Genomic DNA, 20,437 nt, shown 5'->3' on the forward strand with positions numbered 1-20,437 from the left:
CGATGCTCTCTTTCCCTCTCTCTCTGCCTCTCCTTCTCTCTCTGTCAACATAAATAAACATTTTATTTTTATTTATTTTTTTAATGTTTATTTATTTATTTTTGAGAGAGAGTGCAGGTGTATGCACACAACTGGGAAAGGGGCAGAGACCGAGACGGAAACATTAGAATCTGAAGCAGGCTTCAGGCTCTGAGCTGTGAGCACAGAGCCCGACACAGGGCTTGAACTCATGAACCGAACCATGAGATCATGAGCGCAAGTCAGACGCTCAGCTGACTGAGACACTCCTGACTAAATATTTTAAAAGCTTTTAAATGGAAACAAAATGGTACTGAGTTTACTTCATTTACCCTAAATAAAGATATGAACCATAAGTCACTAGACATAGATCATAGATCGTGATAAACGTGGGGAACTCAACATAAGCCTACAGAAGAGTAAAGTCTTAAACATTTCAATTGCCAAAAGATTGACTAAGGCTCTGTTTAATTGTTAGTGCTATAAAAAGTGGGTAATATTTACCTGGACCATAATAGTACTGCATAAAAGTCACTTATCTTCCTGCCAGGTGCCACATTTCTCACAGCTATTAAAAAGAATGAGAAGAAATCTTTACTTCTTTTCCAAACCTGCCATCCCATCGTCTCACATAGTTTGGGGGTTCGCGGGTTGCTAAGGAAGCTGATAAAAAAAAAGTGCCAACCTTAGCCCCAGGTTCTAAATGCAATCAGTGGCAAATGCCTTTGTCAGTGAAGAGTCCAACAACAATGGACCAGTAAGCAATGGTTCGGCAGAAACTACCCAGTTCGATATTTATGCCTTCTGTAAACTCCCTAACATCTGGTTCCTCAGTCCATTTGAATGATGACTAATTTAGGGTGGTGGTTCTTAGTAAATCCAAATTATAAACAAACTTGAAGGGCTTTTCTGGTATATGTTCATGTACAGTGCTCACCAGAAATCCAATTTTACAAGAATATCAGTTCCTAACAGATGTGTTATAATGCCTTGGAAGAGTATATTCAGGAAGTTTACAGTGACTGTAATTCATTAACTGAACTTTTAACATCATCGTGCAATACGGGTTCAGATGACATTGTTGAATGCCTTTTGGATTTTGGCAAAGATGCCTTGGGAATCATTAGTGATCTGTCAATCATTTACAAACCCTTTCTGAAATCAGTTAGCAAATAATGTTTTATCATCATAAACATGTATTTTTGTAAATGTGAGTCATTATAAGTATGCCATGTGGTGGTATCTATTGTGTTCAGTAGGATGCCGCAGAATGCCATAATGGAAAATGCCCACATATGCCAAAAGGAAATGGTTACACTGTGCCTTGATTGAGAAAAAGAATTACTCAAAACTGAGGTTGTCATTTGTTTTGTGGCTTTCCCCACCATAGTTGGAATGTAAATTGCTTATTAACTGTCACAGGGGCTGAGTTCTGAGCACCTGTTATTTGCATCACATGTGAATGTTACTTCACTCCCTCTTTCACAAAAATATGTTCATTTCTCACAAAGTACTGAGTATTTATTTCTATTAAATTAACCAGGTAGATAAGCTTCAAAAGACCAAAGTAACTCATTAATGTAATGTTTCCTCTGCATGCCAGTAAGTTCTACAGAAAAGTAAGAGAGCAGCAAATAGTAAATAGTATTTTCTTTAAAGGTTCTTGTAGGAGTTATTAGGAACCTAGTGATGCTATCATCCTTCAACTTTTTGGGTACATTTGGTAATATAATTCTGTCTAATCAGAGGCTTATAACAAAGAATGAAATTCAATCTTTTTTGTTGTTACATGTTTTATTAGCCACATATAAAAAGGAAGAGAATCAAAGCGAATCACTACATAATGTTTTTAAATTAAATGAGTCATATGAGATCTTCTATAGAATGTCAAATAGTATCTGTGACTAAGAGCTGGTGTCAAAGACAAAACACGAAAGAAGAAACTTGCAGATGTCTTTTAAACTTCCATAATGAGGAGCACCTGGGTGGCTCAGTCAGTTAAGCATCTGACTTCGGCTCAGGTCATGATCTCACGGTTCATGGTTTCAAGCCCCTCATCAGGTTCTCTGGGGTCAGCATGGAGTCTGCTTTGGATCCTCTGTCCCCTCCACTCCTTCTCTTGCACGCTGTCAAAAATAAACGTTAAAAATAAATAAATAAATAAATAAATAAATAAATAAATACTAAAATTCCATAATGAAAGGTGTCTCTCACCTAAGACCCAAGTCACATGGTCTATATTGGTTTTTAATGCCATTTAAATATGTATTGAGCACTTTGTCTCTCTTAGAAACTGAGCATTTCTAGATTATATCATTTTATTTCTCACAACAACACCACTGGATTCCATCACTTTTGTCATTTTTACTTATGAAGAATTCATAAGGCTTAATTAAAGAAGTCAAGCATTACTTGGCCCCTGAGTAAGGGGCAAAGGAGGGACAAGAGTTGTGAACCTTGTGATTCCAAATCTTAGCTACTGTTTTCATTTGTACCACGATTTCATGATGTGTTGTCATGCTCAGATAGGTTGTATTCACCAAGCACAACTGCATGGTTTCTCAGGGAAACACACTTATGTCTATAGCCAGAATGTTGAGGAGTTGATGGACAATGTTTTATGAACTGAATAATATGTAAAACCCTAACAAATGTGTCTCCAACATTTTGTCATATATAAAAGAAGACCCATGTATTTCAAAGTAGTCATAGGTATAAAATATGCCTAAAAATATATGCCCTTTCTGACTTTTCAACTTATCACTAGTTTCACTAAAAATTGTATTTTCAGGGGTGCCAGGGTGGCTCAGCTGATTAAGCATACAGCTCTTGATTTTGGCTCATGAGGTCATGATCTCACTGGTTCATGAGTTGAGCCCCCAAGTTCCCCTCTGCGCTGAGGGTCTGGAGCTTGCTTATGATTCTCACTTTCTCCCTTGCTCTCTGCCCCTCCCCCGCTCATGCTTTCCCACTCTTTCTCAAAATAAATAAGTAAACTTAAAAAAATAATATTTTGAAATCCACATATATCTGAAAGAAAAAAATGAATCTAAACAAATGATACCTAACATGGTGTTAATGCAGAGTAGATTGGGTTGGTTATGTGTACAAAAGAACTTTAAACTCAGACAGACATAATGTTTACCAAATGCTCTCTCTGCTGGCAGCCAGAATTACCAGTCCCCTCACTTTGTGTGAATCAGCAAAGTTTTAAACTACCTACATTCCATGAGCAGGTCTCCTCAACAAAATCTCACCTTGATGAAGCTATGTGAATATTTAACTGGGGACATTTCCAACACCCATGAGGACCACAGTCATGGCCATGGCCAGTTCTCACCCTGACTTTCAGGAGTCGCCCAGACCTCAAATCACCCAATCCAATACAGACGTGAGTCTGCACTGGGTGGGGTTGGGAGTCAGCAGAACATTTAAAAGGCAGGGGACAGGGACAGAGGGTAAAACCTTTCTTTGTTCTTCTTTCCCTTCTATCTGGTCTCTCTCCATAAAGCATGTTTATCATTCTCAGACTATATTCCAACACTTCAACTGAAATAAAGTAAGGTGACGGGGGGAAATAAAAACATAACAGTAATCAGAATAAACAACAAACGGGGGCACCTGGCTGGCTCAGTTGGTAGAGAGTGTGACTCTTGATCTCAGGGTCATGAGTTCAAGCCCCATGTTGAGCGTGGAGCCTACTTAAAAATAATAATGATAAAAATAAATAAATAAACAACAAAGAAAAAAAGAGATCATAAATTCCATAATGTGAATCTTCAGACAATGACTGCTAAATCTGTTCTATGATATGTGAAATTGTGTTTCAAGAAACACCCATATATTAAGTTATAAATTACTTGCATACATACATACCTCATTTACTTAGTTTAAAAGAAATGTCAATGTTAATATTGTTTAAAACCACATGAATGCTTGAAAATATATTTACATGGGCTTTAGTCACTTATAGAGGCAGATTTTCTACGAGAAACCTAAAATAATAAAGTAAAATTTAAAATTTAACAGTGAAACTAGCTAGAGGCATAAATTTATATTCTAATTGACTCGGTATCCTTATCCAACTGAGATTTCAGAAAAGGTCCCGTCCCTCTTTATTAACTGCACAATGAGTATATTGTGTTGAGCCCTTTCTAATGAAGGCACAACTCTGAGTGGTAGCTAGAGATAATAGGTGTCCATATGATCTTGCAAATAGTTTTTCCCTTTATGAAACTTTTCTTCCACAGGAATTAAAATTTAGACTTTAGCCTCATTAACACTCTGATTTAAACAACTAATCCAATTAGATTATAATGTGATCATCAAGGGAACATATAGTCCCTTTTATATATATGTATGTAGACACCTTTCTATTCATTTAACTTTTCTTCTTAGGTCCTGGGCCAGAGGTACAATTATTTGGGCACTGCCCCTCACAAACACCAAGTCTTTTCTGTTTAAAGAGCTTCAAATGCTCAGGGAAATATCCTTGAGTTTTTTAACTTCAGTGCCATAAACACAAACCATTTCTCCAGAAACCAGTCTTCTAATCATGGACAATGTATCCCCAAGATACAGAGAGGTACATTTTAAATAATCTTGACATTTGTTTCAAAGAGATGAAAAGCCATAAGAATAGCTAAAATTGGGGCCGCCTGGGTGGCTTAGTTGGTTAGATGTCTGACTTCAGCACAGGTCACGATCTCGTGGTTCACGAGTTTGAGCCCCACGTCAGGCTCTGTGCTGACAGCTCAGAGCCTGGAGCCCACTTCAGATTCTGTGTCTCCCTGTCTCTCTGCCTCTCCCCGACTCACACTGTCTCTCTCTCCCTCTCAAAAATAAACATTGAAAAAAATTAAAAAGAATAGCTAAAATCATAGGATACATAGGATCATAGGCTAGCACATAAAATTCTGTAATAAGCTCCTCCTTGTTCTGAAAATCCCTCACAACACACTGGGGACATGCAGCCCCAGGTTAGGATATGGAAGCCTATGAGACCAGGAAAATTTCTATTCACAGATGAAATCTCAACTTGCCTCCTTTTCAACATGGGAGTGGGGGGTGGGAAATGGCTCATAGTATTTGACAAAAGAAGAAATAATCTATTTTAATTCAATTTGGGTTTCTTCTATGCCCCCAATTTCACAGAAATACAAATATGAAAGTATGTTTTTAAAATAGATGAAATTAACAGATCATTTTGTTTTATAAAAAATTCCGTATGTTGTATTCTGAGCGGAACAACTACCGTGTTGAATATATGATGTGGGTTGTAAAAAGTAATTAACACAATACTCTAAGAACACAGCTACTTCACAAAGTAAAACTTAAATTTCCCCCTGAATGTACTGCCCATAGTTCTTTAAGTTCTTCAAGTGTCGTTAAGTGCTTAAGTCAAACCATGAAGGCTGATTCTAGGAAAAACACTGATGTGATTGTTCAAGTGGGGAGCTGATCTAGCTGCTTTTTAAAATGGAACGTTATTTCTACATTTTAAGAATGACCTATAGATAAACTGTGGTTATTTAGACGTGGGTATTTTGGAGGAAATTCTCAAATATGAAGTGAACCTGTTACTGCACAGAAAAAACTGATGGTACTTCTTTCCATTGGTAAAATTCAGGCTTCCAAGTGAAAATTTGGATTTAAGAAAATTTGTATATTCCACGGTGAGTTTGACAGCTTCCCAGTATTTAAAGACATCTGATGAGATCAGTGGTAATATTAATAAATAGAATTTTTTTAATGTTTGTTTGTTTTGAGAAGAGAGAGAGTGCACAAGTAGTGTCAGTGCAGAGCCCAAGGCAGGGCTGGATCTCACAAATTGTGAGATCACGACCTGAGCCGGGATCAAGAGTCGGACCAGGCATACCAATAAATAGAATTTTTGATATTCTGTAACAAAACATGTCAACATTTAGAAAATTTGCCAAATTTGATGAACTTCTATCTTCCAAATTACCAATGTAAGATGTAACAAAATCATGCATAGGTGAAAGGTGTGTTTTAAGTGTAAAATAAGCCAATGAATTTTAGTATAATAGGGTGCAAAAAGTTCACAGATATGGTTTCAGATTCCACATTACAACTAGTCTTTAAGAAGATATTACTTGTGGAGTTTTGATGCAGTGTCAAAGAAAAAAATCCAAAATTATTTGAAGAAGTTATTATAATATTCCTCCTTTTTCTATCTTCATATATTGAAGACCATATTTTCTTATATATACTTTAACAAAAACAATGTATTGCTACAGATTGAATGTAGAAGCAGATATGAGACTCCAGCTTTCTATTAAGGTGGATATTAAAAAGACTTCTGGAAATGCTGCTTTTTTATGAATTATTTTGTTTTGAAAAAGAGGTATTTTAATTTAAAATACACTGTACATATTAATGTTTTTTAATAAAAATAAATTAGTATATTTCTAAATAATTAATAACTTATTTTCTCAATTTTAATCTTGAATACAACAAATACTCATAGGTATAATTCACAGAAGCAAAAACTTTTGGGGGTCCTAATAATTTTTACGAGAACAGCTGCTTTGGGCCACCTGGCTGGCTCAGTCAGAGGAGCATGTGAGTCTTCATCTTGGGGCCCTATATTGGGTGTAGAGATGACTCAAATAAATAATCTTAAGAAAAAAGAGAGAATAGCAGAGGCATATGTTCTTTAACACACGCATAGGTACATTTCTAGTATTGTGGCATGTTATTGTTTGATTATTCATTTTTTTAATAAAGTTGGGTTTTTTGTTGTTTTTGTTGTTGTTGTTTTTTAAGTAAGCTCTACACACCCAAGGAGATCCAGGATCACATGCTCTACTGACTGAGTCAGCCAGATGCCCCTATTGTTTGATTATTTTAAAAAATAACAGGGGAAGTTGGATGGCTCACTCAGTTAAGCAACCAACTCTTGATTTTGGCTCAGGTCACGATCTCATGGGTTCATGAGATCATGCCCCGCTCGTGCTCTATGATGACAGCACACAGCCTGCTTGGGATTCTCTCTCTCTCTCTCTCTCTCTCTCTCTCTCTCTCTCTCTCTCTTTCTCTGCTCCTCCCTCACTCATTCTCTTTCTCTCTCTTAAAATAAATAAAGTTTAAAAAACGAAAGAAAGAACAGTAAAGAACTGACATGGATAATTATAATCACCCAATCTTTTTTAGTTTGAAATACTTGTTCATTAAAATACTTCACTTCCTAGCTTCCCTTGCAGCTAAGGGTAAGTATGTATCTAATTTCTGCATAATGAGATGTAAGTAACATGTTTATGTGGTACTTACAGGTAATGTCCTTAAAAACAAGTATGCATTCAGGGCACCTGGGTGGCTCAGTGGGTTGAACATCCAACTTTGGCTCAGGTCAGGATCTCCCAGTTTGTGAGCCTAAGCCCCACATCGGGCTCTGTGCTGACAGCTCAGAGACTGGAGCTTGTTTCACATTCTGTGTCTCCCTCTCCCTCCCCCTTCCCCGCTCATGCTCTGTCTCTCTCTGTCTCTCAAAAATGAATAAACGTTAAAAAAACAAACAAAACAAGTATGGCGTTCTCTCTCTTTCCTCCATACTGCTTCCTGGAATGAGAACTGGAATTCTAGCAGCCATTTTAGAACATGAAGATAAGAGATCAAGGATAGTAAAAACGGAAGGAACCAGGTCTCCGACAACTTTGTAGAGCTATTGTACCTTCCCTGGATTGTCTACATCTGAACTTCTAAGAGGAAAATAAAGGTTTTATTTAAACCACTGTTATTATGACTTTTCTATTATATGCAGTGAAATCTAACCCAAGAAAATATAATTTTGAACAGGGGTGCCCAGGTGGCTCAGTTGACTAAGCGTCTGACTTCGGCTCAGGTCATGATCTCACGGTTCATGAGTTCAAGCCCCACATCGGGCTCTGTGCTGACAGCTCAGAGCCTGGAGCCTGCTTCGGATTCTGTGTCTCCCTCTCTCTCTGCCCCTCCCCTGCTCACTCTGTCTCTGTCTCTCTCTCTCTCAAAAATAAACATTACAAATTTTTTAAAAAATGCTGTACATAAACATTTTGAGTTTTCTAAATAGAATCTCAGGCAAAAAAAAAAAAAAAAAAAAGAAAGAAAACAGTTTGCTTCATTAGACAAATCAAAACAAATAAGAAAACAATGAACTGCTCCACAACATGGGAAAAGATATGCATTTGTTACACAATCCATAGTTTATTACTTTGAAGAACAATAGGGATATTTAACAAGAGCCTAAAACTACCCTTGGTCATTTGCATAATAATTCTTTCATGGCAAAGAGTGATCCAGATTTGTCCTATGGATTCAAGCAAAGAGTAATTACTTAAAATTATGGAAAATATATTACACATTCACCATTTTGCCAGCACCAACCTCAAAGTATAAATTTTACTTTATTGAGAGTAAATAGATAGGCTGCCCTTTTAATCAACTGACCAGTGTCCAAACAAGCTAAGATTAACAACTCGGCTAATGAATAGGCATGATTAAAAAGTTGGTTGACGATGCATGAATGAATAAATAGCCATAAGCTTGGAAATACTACCTGTAGTATTTTAAAGTGTCAATCATATCTCTAGTCATCATTTAAAGAATTAATGTGTGCCAATGTTATCATCTAAAACGTATTTACAGAGGTCAGAAGAGCTACGCCTGTCCTCCTCTATGCAAAGAGGTGATGACATCAAGGGGGTATGTCACAAGCCTAAGTTCAGTTAGTAGATTTAAGTTGGTTTGGAGTTTTATCCACTAAGTATGATCTTCTGACCCCTCAGTTTTACAACTTTCCACTCTCTGTGCTGCATAGCACCTCTCCACTTCTGAGTTAATCATTTCTTTGCCATTATCTGCCAGGAGTTCTTATCTCTTTTGCTGTCACTTTATAACAGGGTCCCCTTATCAACCTGCATAGAGTCATGTGATCCATCCAAGCCTATCAAAAGTTTCCATTCTTCTGATTAGAAACCATCATGTAACTGGATACATGGTTTACAGCAGGCAACTAATGCTGGAAAAAGTACAGAGTCCAGGGAAAGACTTGCTTGTAACTTTCTGAATTCTTGGACCTTTTTTTTTTTTTTTTTTGCTATTTTTTTTTTAACTTTCACTAAGGGTTACTGTAGTCTGATGTGTCCTCCTCAAGGCTACAAAAACTATACTTTTTCTTATGCTCAATGATTTCTGCTTTAAACCAAAGGACCACCTGTAATTTTACTAAGAATGTCTTCTAATTCGGATACTGGAAATTTACAGGATTCTCTAAAGCACGGACTTACACCTGTTGGTAAGTAGGAGTTGCTTTATATCATCCATTTATTATTTTGCTACTATATTAATTCATGTAATTTAATCTTATTGATGTATTTAGTATTATAAGTCATTGCTCCTCCTATTGTCTATTAAAAGCACATTAGCCCATGTATCACACATTTATCTTTCTTGAAATTCAAAAAAAGCAAATGGATATTTCAATATTTTTTATTATACCCACTGGTTTTGGATGCCCATCCATTATTCTGAAACAGTCAGAAACAAAAATGTATAATATATGTATTTCATCACTAATATTTTCTGATAATTTCTAATCAGAGATAATCTAAAATTTTAACAACTTGAAACAAGTTAACCATATGGAAATCATCACTGATCAAACTTTAAAAAAAGCTTTCAAATACTGTAAAGTTTCAAGCCACACCACAGTATGGTGTCTCATTCATTGCAGATACTATAGAGAATCTTTTGTTTCTCTGACGAATAAAAGCCATGTAAATAGATACATATTTTAATATATTTAATAAATATATGTATATATACACACATACACCATCATTAGTTAAAGATTCGAATTTAAGGGTTACTGTCTGTTTTCCAAAATAATGAGCATGGCTTGTTTTTACAAACAGAAGTAAATAAAGCTAATTTTCATTTTAAAAAAGAACAAAAAATATTGTTGTTACAGCAAGAATACATTCACTTAATCCTAAAAGTAAAGGACTAAAGGGAAGTGATTTCCAGTGGTGTGTAATTAGTAGTCTGTTGGCAATCATGTCTTTCTTCCTTTCCTTTAGTTTTTGAAGGACCTGTTCCTTTTCTCGTAGCACTTTCTCAGGCTTTCGCACCGGAATTTCCCTGCGAATTCGCAGAGGCCTGTCAGGAGCTCTGAGTTCCAGCTCCGCTGTAGAAGGCAAATCAAGGCTTGCTTGGGCTTTTCCTCTTTCTCCCTTGATAACCAGCTGACTCCCCTGACTGCAGTGATTGCTTTTTTTTATGGGCCAACTACACCCTATAGTATATCAGTTGAGGAAATGGTTACCAAAAAAAAAAAAAAAAGTTCTCTACTTGCGAAAAAGAAAACACGAGGGAGACAAGCAGAGTGCAACAGAGAATCAATTGCCCTGCAGATAAAAAGAAAATACGAGCGCAAGGAAGGAGGTGAAAGAGAAGCACAAACGGTTTCAAATCTTTTTCGCCCGGCAAAACCGCCGCGACGCGCTAATGAGCCCTCGCAGGCAGCGGCGGGCTGGGCGTTCCGGGGGCTCTGGGCCGGGGGCTCGCGGCGAGAGCGCGCTCCAGCGGGGACGAGGGCGGCGCGCGTGCGGGGCGGGCCCGCGCTCCGGCCGCAGCTCGGGGCGCGCGCAGCCGGGACTGGTAGGCAGCGAGTTAAGAGGGCGTGGGGTCCCGAGGACACGTTCTGTTCTCCCCCTCCCCGTCCCCCGTCCACGGCGTCCTTCACACCCCTGGGGTGAATTAAAGAGGGTAAAGTGGTAGAAGGAGACGCCTTGCATGTCTCTCTGCTACCGCGGAACTGTATTTTTACCCACCGCAGCGGGACTCACACCGCACCGGCTATGCTATGGAGCAGAGGCAGGTCCATCCTGCACGCAGAGAACACCCGCAAGTCGGGATCAGCCGGGTTCCAGAGAGCCAGAACCTGCGGAATGTCTGGTCCGGGAGGGACTGCTAAAGACAGCCTCGAAAAAAAAAAAAAAAAAAAAAGTACAGATGGAGTCGCTCAGCGAGTCTATCCCAACATCCTAACCCTCTCCAAGGCACTTCCGGGCGCCAGATCCCGGGATGACAAAATTCCAGTCAATTTTCCGGTAAAAGAAACCTCTTTCCGGATCTCGTTGGAAGCCACCGCCCCATCCCGGCCCACCCACTGTCCCTCCTCAATTCCCTGGTATTCCCAGGTAGCTGTGAGATGTCCCTGTGTGCAACATCCTAGACACTCAGAGGCGGCTCCTGGCACTGCGAATCCGATGTGTTCATGGGGTAGCCTCCAAGGAATACTGAGGGTCATTCCTGGGGTTCTTGGCTAGACAGGTCACCCAAAGGGTTGACAGGAAAGGGGGACAGCGTGAGCCATCAGACTAAATAAACAGGGCTGACCACAACCACGAAGGTGAGTGCCTCTTGGGTTGGATTCTGTCTGCCCAGGGCAGGCCCATTGAGAAGAACCCACAGGTGGAGCTCTAGAGAGTGTCAGGTCCTGGAGTAGCTTTGAGGTGGCAAATTGCAAGTTAGGGTAGGGATGAGAAGTGGTTCACAAAACTGAGGCCAAAGCATGTAGAGATCAGTCAAGATTTCCAACTTTACATTGATTCAGTTGTGTTGTACTAGAAAATGTGCCTCTGTTCATTAAAAAAGCTGTCTCTGGGGGTCCTAGCTGGGCATGACATTTTCCTTTTATGCACGCTGATGGCTACATGAAAATTGTGCATAGATGTCAGTACTTTTTTAGAAAAGTAGATATAAGATAACGTTGTTCCTTCTGCCTACCTGCGAGATAATCATTCAGTGTGGTGTAAGAGTAGCAGACTTGGGGATATAACCAGATTGTTCCCTTTAAGTTAACTAGCTCTGGGACACTCTCTGGATTCTTGGTTTCTGACTTAGGTACTTCTTCATTCTCCAAAATGGGGCAATTTTACTGATGATATGCAGTACTAATTTGAGAGAGAAAGATAGAGAAATGGAGAAAGAAAAAGTACTTGTCTGTATCAACGAAAGAGCCAAATTTGCATGGTGGGAAACATGTCATATAACAAGTATTTATTGACTCTTCTGCAATGTGCTCAACATTATGCTGTGGTTTGTATTAAATTTATGTAATGCTTCAAATTAAGTGCATTTATGGAATATATTATACACATTTATTATTGTATATTATCCACAGGAAACTATGTCTTCATAGTAAGGGGTACATAACACACAATGCAAACAATATTAAGAAATGATATAAAGTTTGTTATCTAGTCCCCTTAGCACTCTTGGAGTCTGATTTTTTTCCAGCAATAACCTCCAGTTAGCTCTGTGCCCATAAGGGTCTCTCCAAGTAGGGGTCATGGAGTGGAAAATGAGATAGCCCATTATGTCACCCTAAAGTCTAGCCAGCTCTATTTGCAGTGCAGTTTAGAATGTCAGTCACTCAAACCCATGTTCTGATTCTTGCTGCTGGGCTTAGCCAGTTCCCTCGAGGAAGCTAAACCCTGGTGCCTCTTCTCCTTCCCTGCCTCAGCCCAACTCCAAAACAGTGCTTTCCCAAACTCTTTTTACTGGCCTTGATCGACAAGTTGTGACTGGAGCTAAAGTCACCCCTTTTAATACACCAAGAGACATTTATGGAGAAAGGGAGAACAGAGGCTTGGTAGTGCTTTTTTCCTTTACTTAATGCCTCCACCCAGACACATGTCTAAGGTTATCTTGGCTTCAGCCTTGAACTTGAGATGAGCTAGCTGTAGGGCTCTGGGACGGACTCCCACCTGGAGGCCCAGCTTCCCCCAAGTACTTACGGGGAAGTTTGACACAGGGAGACAGTCAGACATCTTCCGGTCCCGAGACCAGAACCTACCCCAGGATAAAGCTATTTCTTTGGGTTATACTTCCTCACTCTTCACCTTATTGGAACAAAAATTCTCTGAGAAATCCAGTTGGCTTTAAGGAACTTTGGGATTTTGGGGGCTTTGAGGTCTGGGGAGGTCCTAGGGAAGAATTGAAACATGACCAGAGTGGCTTTGAGAGATTAAGCCTGGGAGAACCCTGTGGACTGAACTTGAGCAGACAAATTAGCAAAGGCTGCCTCTTTTTTTAGTCTTTTGGGAAACTCTGATATATGTTTTTTTGTGTAATAAGTAAGAAAAGACACAAGTTTAAACTCCAAATAATCTGAATACAGAGGAACATAAGCAGTTTGGTGAGCAGTTTTTTCTGGGAGTGCAATTAAGTCCCTGAGGACTGTGTCAAGCAGTGCACGACAGTCAAGTTTAGCGAGTACCTCTTACTGAAAGGATCTTGTTTTTTATTTTATGTTATGTTATGTTATGTTATGTTATGTTATGTTATGTTATTTAAAAATTTTTTTGGGGCGCCTGGGGTGGCTCAGTCGGTTGAGCGGCCGACTTCGGCTCAGGTCATGATCTCGCGGTCAGTGAGTTCGAGCCCCGCATCAGGCTCTGTGCTGACAGCTCAGAGCCTGGAGCCTGCTTCGGATTCTGTGTCTCCCACTCTCTCTGCCCGTCCCCTGCTCATGCTCTGTCTCTCTCTGTCTCAAAAATAAATAAAACATTAAAAAAAATTAAAAAAAAATTTTTTTTAAGTTTATTTCTTTATTCTGAGAAAGACAAAGACAGCATGAGCAGGAGAGGGGTAGAGAGAAAGTGGGAAGGAGAGAGAGAATCCCAAGCAGGCTCTGAACTATCAGTGCAGAGCCCAACGTGGGGCTCGAGCTCACAAAACCAAGAATTGGGCGCCCCTGGAAGATCCTTATTTTTAATGGTTCTAAAATGGTCAGTGATTCCCTTCCTAGTGATTTTCCTTACAGAAAGATGAGTGTGGGTGAGTTTAGAAGAAAAGAGATAAATACAAAGGAGAACTGGTATTTATTAACAGCAGGATATGCTGCCCTGCTGGGACTGTCTCATCCAGGTGTAAAGTTTACTTTGTTAACCCTATTTTACTGATGACAACATTGAATCAGAAAGGTCTTGTGAGTCACCCAAGACCACTCGGCTTTGTCAGGAGAGTGAACCATAAACAGAACCCATGGATGTGATTCTGAAATCCATGCTCTTTCCTCCAAGTAGTGACTATTTGCCTTTGTTGATATAATGGAATGATGGTTGAAAATAATGTTGATCTACCCAGACTTTCTTTCCAAAGGCATTCTGGGATTAAGAAGACATTTGTAAATGGTTATTTATCTTCCTTTTCATTCCACAGTGGAAATCAGATTTAGATTCCAGTAGAATTCAGAAGGGTGGGATGGGAAGAGGTGTAGCGGGCAGGGTGGAAACAGCAGCCCAGTACCCTTGAGGGCAGAGCAAATCAGGGTGGGAAGGCACTTTGGATCTTGTATTCTGGGATTTCTTGGAAAGGATCTCTGGAGTTTGGATGGAGTTTTGCTTGCAGTTTGGGGTGTATGCTGGCAACTTGCAGGGCTACTGACAGGGTGTAAGGGAATTGAGAGACAATTCAGAGCATCTATTTGTTAGAGAGTTAGTGGGTATGAGGAGGGCAGAGAAATCACTCAAAATGAGGGACTGAGTTTTCAGAGAAAGGGACCTTTTTTTTCCACCCTGAGAAACCAACATCTGTTTTCTTATAAAGGGAGGAAATAGAGAACAAGATAGTTTAAGCACAGACAGGCACGCACACACCCTTTTGAAAAACCACTTTTGACAAACCCCAGGGGTGTCCCTAGTGAGACGCTGGTCCCACAACCGGCGCTATCATGTTTCACAGTAAATGCTGATTCCTTCCCCATGATCTGGACATCCGCGGCCTCACCCCCACCAAGCTCCACCTGTTCCACCAGCGGTCTATACATGATTGAAAAGAAAATAGGTCGGAACCCGCCATCAGGTCCCCGATGCATCTTCCCAGTTTCTAGACAAGAAACCTTGGAGGGAAGGAGAAAGAATTTGCCCCAAACCTTTGGGTTTGGGTTAGAGGAGCCGACATCCTCCCAAACCAGAGAACGACGGAACCTCCTAGACCCGAGCTCTTCCCATCCTTGGGGACCGTGAGCCAGAGGGTGAAGCTATCACCCCAGTCCCGCCTTTCTAGCCTCTCGCTTTGTGTTCTGTCCCAGAGGGGCCCAAATTGGTAGACAGAGCTCTGCGCGGCCCCGTACGCTTTGATCTTAGAATGGAAACCTCTAGGTGGGGGCTTCCCTAAGGCAAGAACCTCGAGACTGCCCATCCCCGCGGCGCTGCGAGAGCAGAGGAATTCGCGAGCTCCGCGGAGCGCAATCCCTTCCCTCATGACACTTCCAGTCTGGTCGTATTCACCTGAATGGTAGCCCTGAATAATCTCGTGCTAAGGATTTAGTTCCTAGTCCGGGTTGAGGAGGGGGGGAGGGGACATGGGGAGTGGAATTGCAACGCAATTTCTCAGCTGGTTTCACTAAGCGCTCGGTGGCCTGCTGGCGCCAGGATCGCCCTCGAGAACGTCACTCCGAGTTCTGGTTTGTCCCGAGGAGGGACGGCGTGGTTCCGAGAGGGGACTCCCACTGTTTTGAGTTGGAGCTGACTCACATCTGCATTTCAATTACAGAGGAAGAGATAGATTAGATTGGACCACCTACCCAAGATTATTTCCCTAGCCAGCTCCTTTCTCAAGACCGGATCTCCCCGCCCACTTGGAGAAGGGCAAGGGCTATACCCAAGGCGGGATGCGCCCGGACCCCTGGGTTGGGGCAACAGCCGCCAAAGGAAATGAAGCCAAAACGTTCTAGATTAGCCTTTTTCCAGAGAGATGCGGATACCGATAATCCAGGCCAAACTCTCCAAAAACCTCACCTTTACTTCAGGACAAGGGTGGGATGTTGTTTGGAGGAGGGGCTGGAGGAACCTGGATTGCCTGGATAATTGCTTCACCTTATATTTTCCTCCTCAGTAAAGATGGGGCCATGGTATGTTAAGATACTCCCATAGTGATTGTGAGTCAATCCCCATTTGCGGGTTACCCCAAACACACAAGTCTTTCCAGGGGTAGAATGTCTCAACTGATAGCAGTTTTTCCTCCTGCTCCAGGGCTGTGGTAGATGATGTCTTAAGTAGTAATTTACACTCGTAGCAGAAAGGGATCTTTTTTTTTTTTAAATGAGGCAGGACTTCTCACCTATTTAAGTTTTTTTTTTTAATTTTTTTTTAACATTTATTTATTTTTGAGATAGAGAGCATGAACGGGGGAGGGTCAGAGAGAGAGAGGGAGACACAGAATCTGAAACAGGCTCCAGGCTCTGAGCTGTCAGCACAGAGACCGACGCGGGGCTTGAACTCACATACCGCGAGATCGTGACCTGAGCCGAAGTCGGACGCCCAACCACTGAGCCACCCAGGCGCCCCATAAGTTTGTTTTTTCAAAGTTCCGGCCAATAAGGTGCTCCCCGGTAACTTGTGTGTCTATACTGAAATTTAACCCTTCTTATCTTAAAACAAAGCGCTCCGGACGCCGGCGGGGGGGCAGGAGACCAGAGGCGGGGGCGAATAGCCCAGCCTCCAGAGCTCTGGAGCGGAACTCTGGAATCCTTTGCGAAACTTAATTTTCGGAGAAAGGCAAAAGTGGCTTCTGATGGGCTTGTTGAGTGGGAGGGGCGGAAAAGTTAGGCAGAGCCCGAGTTTTCAGTAGGCTGATAAACTTGCTTCTCTTTCCCCTCGGGCTATCCCGGCCACTTGGTGGAGACCTCCCGAAAAATATCTCGGCTGCTTCTGAGGCTGAAAAGCAGACACGTGCTACAAAAAAAAGTAATGATTCTAGTTCCTTAAAAACACCAAAAAGTAGAAATGGAGGAGACATCAGAAATTGTTTCCAAGAATGCAGATTTGAAAGTTTCGTGCGAGATTCGGTAGGTCATGCGAGGCTTCTCCCACCTAGGCGCGCGGGAGGGGTGGGTCTTCCACTTGGAAGAGCCCAGGAAAGTTGAACCAGTTCTAAAAAATCATGACATTTTCACTCCCTTTGCGGCCTGCAAGCGTTAAGCGCGCAGGGCTGGCATACAATTCTCAGGTCAGGTCAAGGGCAGGCTGTTCCCGGCGCGCTCTCTGAAATGCAGCGCGGAACAGCGCACAAGTGGAGGCGGGGGAGGAGAGCGAGGCAGTTACATCCTCGCGGGTGGGGAGTGCGAGACCTCCTCAGCTACAGCCCGCCGGGTGAATGGGGCGCACGGCCCCGTAACGCTGAGCCTGGATAAAATATGCCAGGACTGCGCTCCTCGGGCTCATCAAGGCTGCGCGGGAGCCTCCCCGAGCCATCATCCTTTGTAATTGCAACCGTCAATCAACGCTTTAAGACAAAGTCAGAACCGGGAAGGACGAGCCCTGGAGACCAGTCTCGTCGGAAAGAAGGTGGAGGCGTGGGGGAAGTGAGGGGAAAGGGGAGAGAAGTTTGTCAGAAGTTGGCAAAGGAATGGAGGGGAGACATTGTGAATCCGCACCGTAGCTAAAGCCGGAACTGTCTCCCCCGGTCTCCCGGCCTCTGGTCTGTGGTCTCCGCCACCACTTGTTTCCCGCCAGACGGGGTGGATTCTTGAGTGTGCATCCACTGAGAGGCAGGGGGGCAGTAGGTTAGATGTTCCTGGCGGAGGATGGGATGCGTCTGCCCGCCTGCGGGCGTTTTAGCATTCCAAGTCGATCGATGTGTCTGTCGGTCAGTCCAGACCACCACCAGCATCAACGTTTAGACCACACAGGCCCTGTTGCCCTACTCCCATCACAACTGCCTCCCCTTCCCGCGTCCACTTGGCTCTCCTTCCTCACTGCTGCCTCTGCAACCTAGAACCATCTTCAGGTAACCGATCCGAGGCACCGTGGGCGGCCCGGGCTCCTACTCTACCAGCTATCCTTCCGAGAGGGTGTTCTGGGAGACGCCCAGGCCGATCCCAGGTCACAGGGCAAGCGGGTCCGGGGCTCCAGTGTGGGCCCCTGCCCAGCGGAATTGAAGGGTCAAGGGACCAGATCGTTCGGAACCAGGGAACTCAGGGGGTTTGGAAAGGATGCACTTGCAGGGCGGAAATGAGCGTGATGTGGGAAGCCTGGTGCCGCCGCCCCACCCTCTGCGTCTGCCCCAGGGCTGGGGACTCTGCCGCTCCCCTAAAGCCCTTAGGAAGCGACCCGGGAAAAGGTGAGTGTGACCTCGGGTCTCTGACATGAACCAATTCCAGTGGAAGATTTCCCCCTTGTCCACCGCCGGCAGGGGTTTCGACGTCCCGGATGGGGATCTGGATATGGTTGACCCTAGGGAACTCTTCTCTTCCTGGAGCAGGAGGCCTGGGACGCCGAAGTTTTCTCTCTGCTTGAGACCTGCTATTTAGGTGCCCCTTCCGTTGGGGGGCGGGGGGGAAGCCGTGAGCCTGGACAAGAACTTCAAAGCAAGGCGAAGCACCTTGGATCTTTCTTCTGTGATACAACTGCGGATTTTTTTTTAAGGGTGGTTTTTTGAAACCTTGTCTGCAGCCCCTGTTTCCCCACCATTTCCCCCTCTGATTTTGGGAGGAGAGAAATGAATGCCAACTGCACCATCATTCCTGGTTTGGGGTGTGAGGCAAGGGCAGACTGGCCTGGACTGAAAAGGCGCTAGGGTGGTCTAGGCAAGCCCCTTCTGGGGCTGAAGCTGGGTTATGAATGTGATCACAAAGTTTTCCTTGGCTAGGTCAAGGCTCTGCCTCAAGTGCAGGCAAGCACTTTTGCCATGCTACAAATATATGGTCCTGTCAGACCCCCTTTCTACTTCTTTCAAACTCTCCCAACCTCTTCCTCCAGCTCTACCAATCAGAGGAACTTCCCTCACCCTGGAAGCTCCCTCTGAGGACCAAGAGTCTGGAGTCCCCCCAAAGCTGCCAGCCTGGTATTTGCAAAGTGTTACATAAGTGCCCCCATGAGCTCTTTGATTGTAGTGAGAGGAGGCTCTTCCTAGATTAAGACTTTGGAATAAACTGATTTTCAAAGTTCATCCGAATCCACAAAGCACTGCAAGAACTGAGTTGAGCCCTGAGACAACTCCTTTCCTTTTCTGAACTGTGTGTATGTGTGTGTATATATTCTATATATACTATATATATACTTAAGCCACAAAACTTATTTAATTTACAATGATATTTAAAAACAACTAGTAATATTGAAAATGAATTGACAGTGTTAGTTGATGCTACCCTGGAAATCTGATCATCTTAAGGGTCACTCATTTTGGCAACTACATCCCACTGCCCTTTACAAACTAATGGCTGGTTCCCCTCCCCCCAAGTTTAAACATTTTTATGAAATTTGGTGCTACAAAACTGAGATTTAAATAAGCTAGATTCTGAGTATACATTGAAGAAGAACAAAATGACCAAAAAAAAAAAAAAAAAAAGAATTAGAGAGCCAACAGTACCTGAATTACCAGGCGTGGGTGGGTGATGAACAACCCGCTTCATATAAAAGTGTAGATTAATCATGGGGATGATTGGAGTGTTATTCAATTCATCAAATACTGGCCTGGGCAGTTTGAGTGTGTGATCTCTATGCCATTCAAATAGAATAAATTCAGATCTTTTGAGATTCAAATTCACCCCCTTGCGGGAGGACTCTGATAATTACCCAGTCTCACAGCAGACACTGAATATGAGGCATTTCATATGCAGTCACGAGGCTGGAAAAAATGTTTTTTCATCTTGTTGGGATGAGATCTGAAAACTTTGAAGATGTGGCTGGGCTGGTGGCCGAAGAGCTTACATAACAGATGGTTCTTTAAAACTTTATTAAAGTGCTGGGCCTCTGGGCCTCATGTGGATTGTCCTACCAGAGACACCAGAATGAAAAAGGAAAGCCTAGTCCGATCGTTGCTTTCTGCTTGGAAACACAGTGCCCTAAAATTTAGGAAGTCTGCCGCCAATGTAATCTTAGTCTGGAGGGGGTGGGGTGTTTATAAATGAGTGAAGGACCCGGTAAAGAGCGGGGGAAACAGGGATAGCTGTTCCTCCATTGCCGGCGAGTGGGCGAACTCTCGGCGAGATGGGTCTCCTCGGTGAGCCGGGACGCTCGGCCACGGCAGGACTCCTGGGGCCCATGGTGGGGCCTTTTCGGACTGAATACCGATGGGCAATGAAGCCGGGAGACCCTTGAGAGCAGGCCAGCTCTTCTGAGAAGAGCGATCAACTGAATTCAACATCTCTTTTCTCCTTTAAGTTGTTTAAATGGGTGTTTAACTCCCCCTCCAGCCCCCGACCCGATATTCGCGCGGGGACACACACGCACACTCACACACTCCCGCGTCCCTTCTGGTTTCCCCTCAGCTCGCAGAAATAAATCGCCGCCCTAGCCTCCCGTCCTTCGCCGCTGCGCTCAGACAGAGGTCGCTTCCCACTAGCTGTAAGACCCGGCAGCATTCACATCCCCCGCCCCAGGTCAGGGTGGGGTGGGAGGGGGTTAAG

General features: G+C 42.9%; 1 protein-coding gene and 1 long non-coding RNA gene across 3 annotated transcripts in view; one reads left to right on the plus strand and one right to left on the minus strand.

The window, feature by feature from the left end:
- Positions 1-1,815: 1,815 nt before the first annotated feature.
- On the minus strand, positions 1,816-12,089 carry LOC132686326 (uncharacterized). Its single transcript, XR_009613594.3, has 3 exons — positions 10,873-12,089; positions 3,640-3,716; positions 1,816-2,144 (listed from the first exon to the last, which is right to left on the minus strand). It is a non-coding gene; the product is annotated as an uncharacterized LOC132686326 (long non-coding RNA).
- The window catches only part of NR5A2 (nuclear receptor subfamily 5 group A member 2), a 135,379-nt gene continuing 124,049 nt past the window's right edge, over positions 9,108-20,437 (plus strand). The window contains exon 1 of one of the 2 annotated variants that reach the window (XM_060644039.3): positions 9,108-9,313. In XM_060644039.3, coding sequence (XP_060500022.1) covers positions 9,250-9,313 — 64 coding nt within the window. In that variant the 5' untranslated portion in view covers positions 9,108-9,249. The remainder of the gene's footprint in view (positions 9,314-20,437) is intronic. The other variant, XM_060644040.3, reaches the window with a different exon arrangement.

This window comes from Panthera onca, chromosome F1 (assembly GCF_046562875.1).
Source record: "Panthera onca isolate mPanOnc1 chromosome F1, mPanOnc1 haplotype 2, whole genome shotgun sequence".
NCBI classification, from domain to species: Eukaryota; Metazoa; Chordata; class Mammalia; order Carnivora; family Felidae; genus Panthera; species Panthera onca.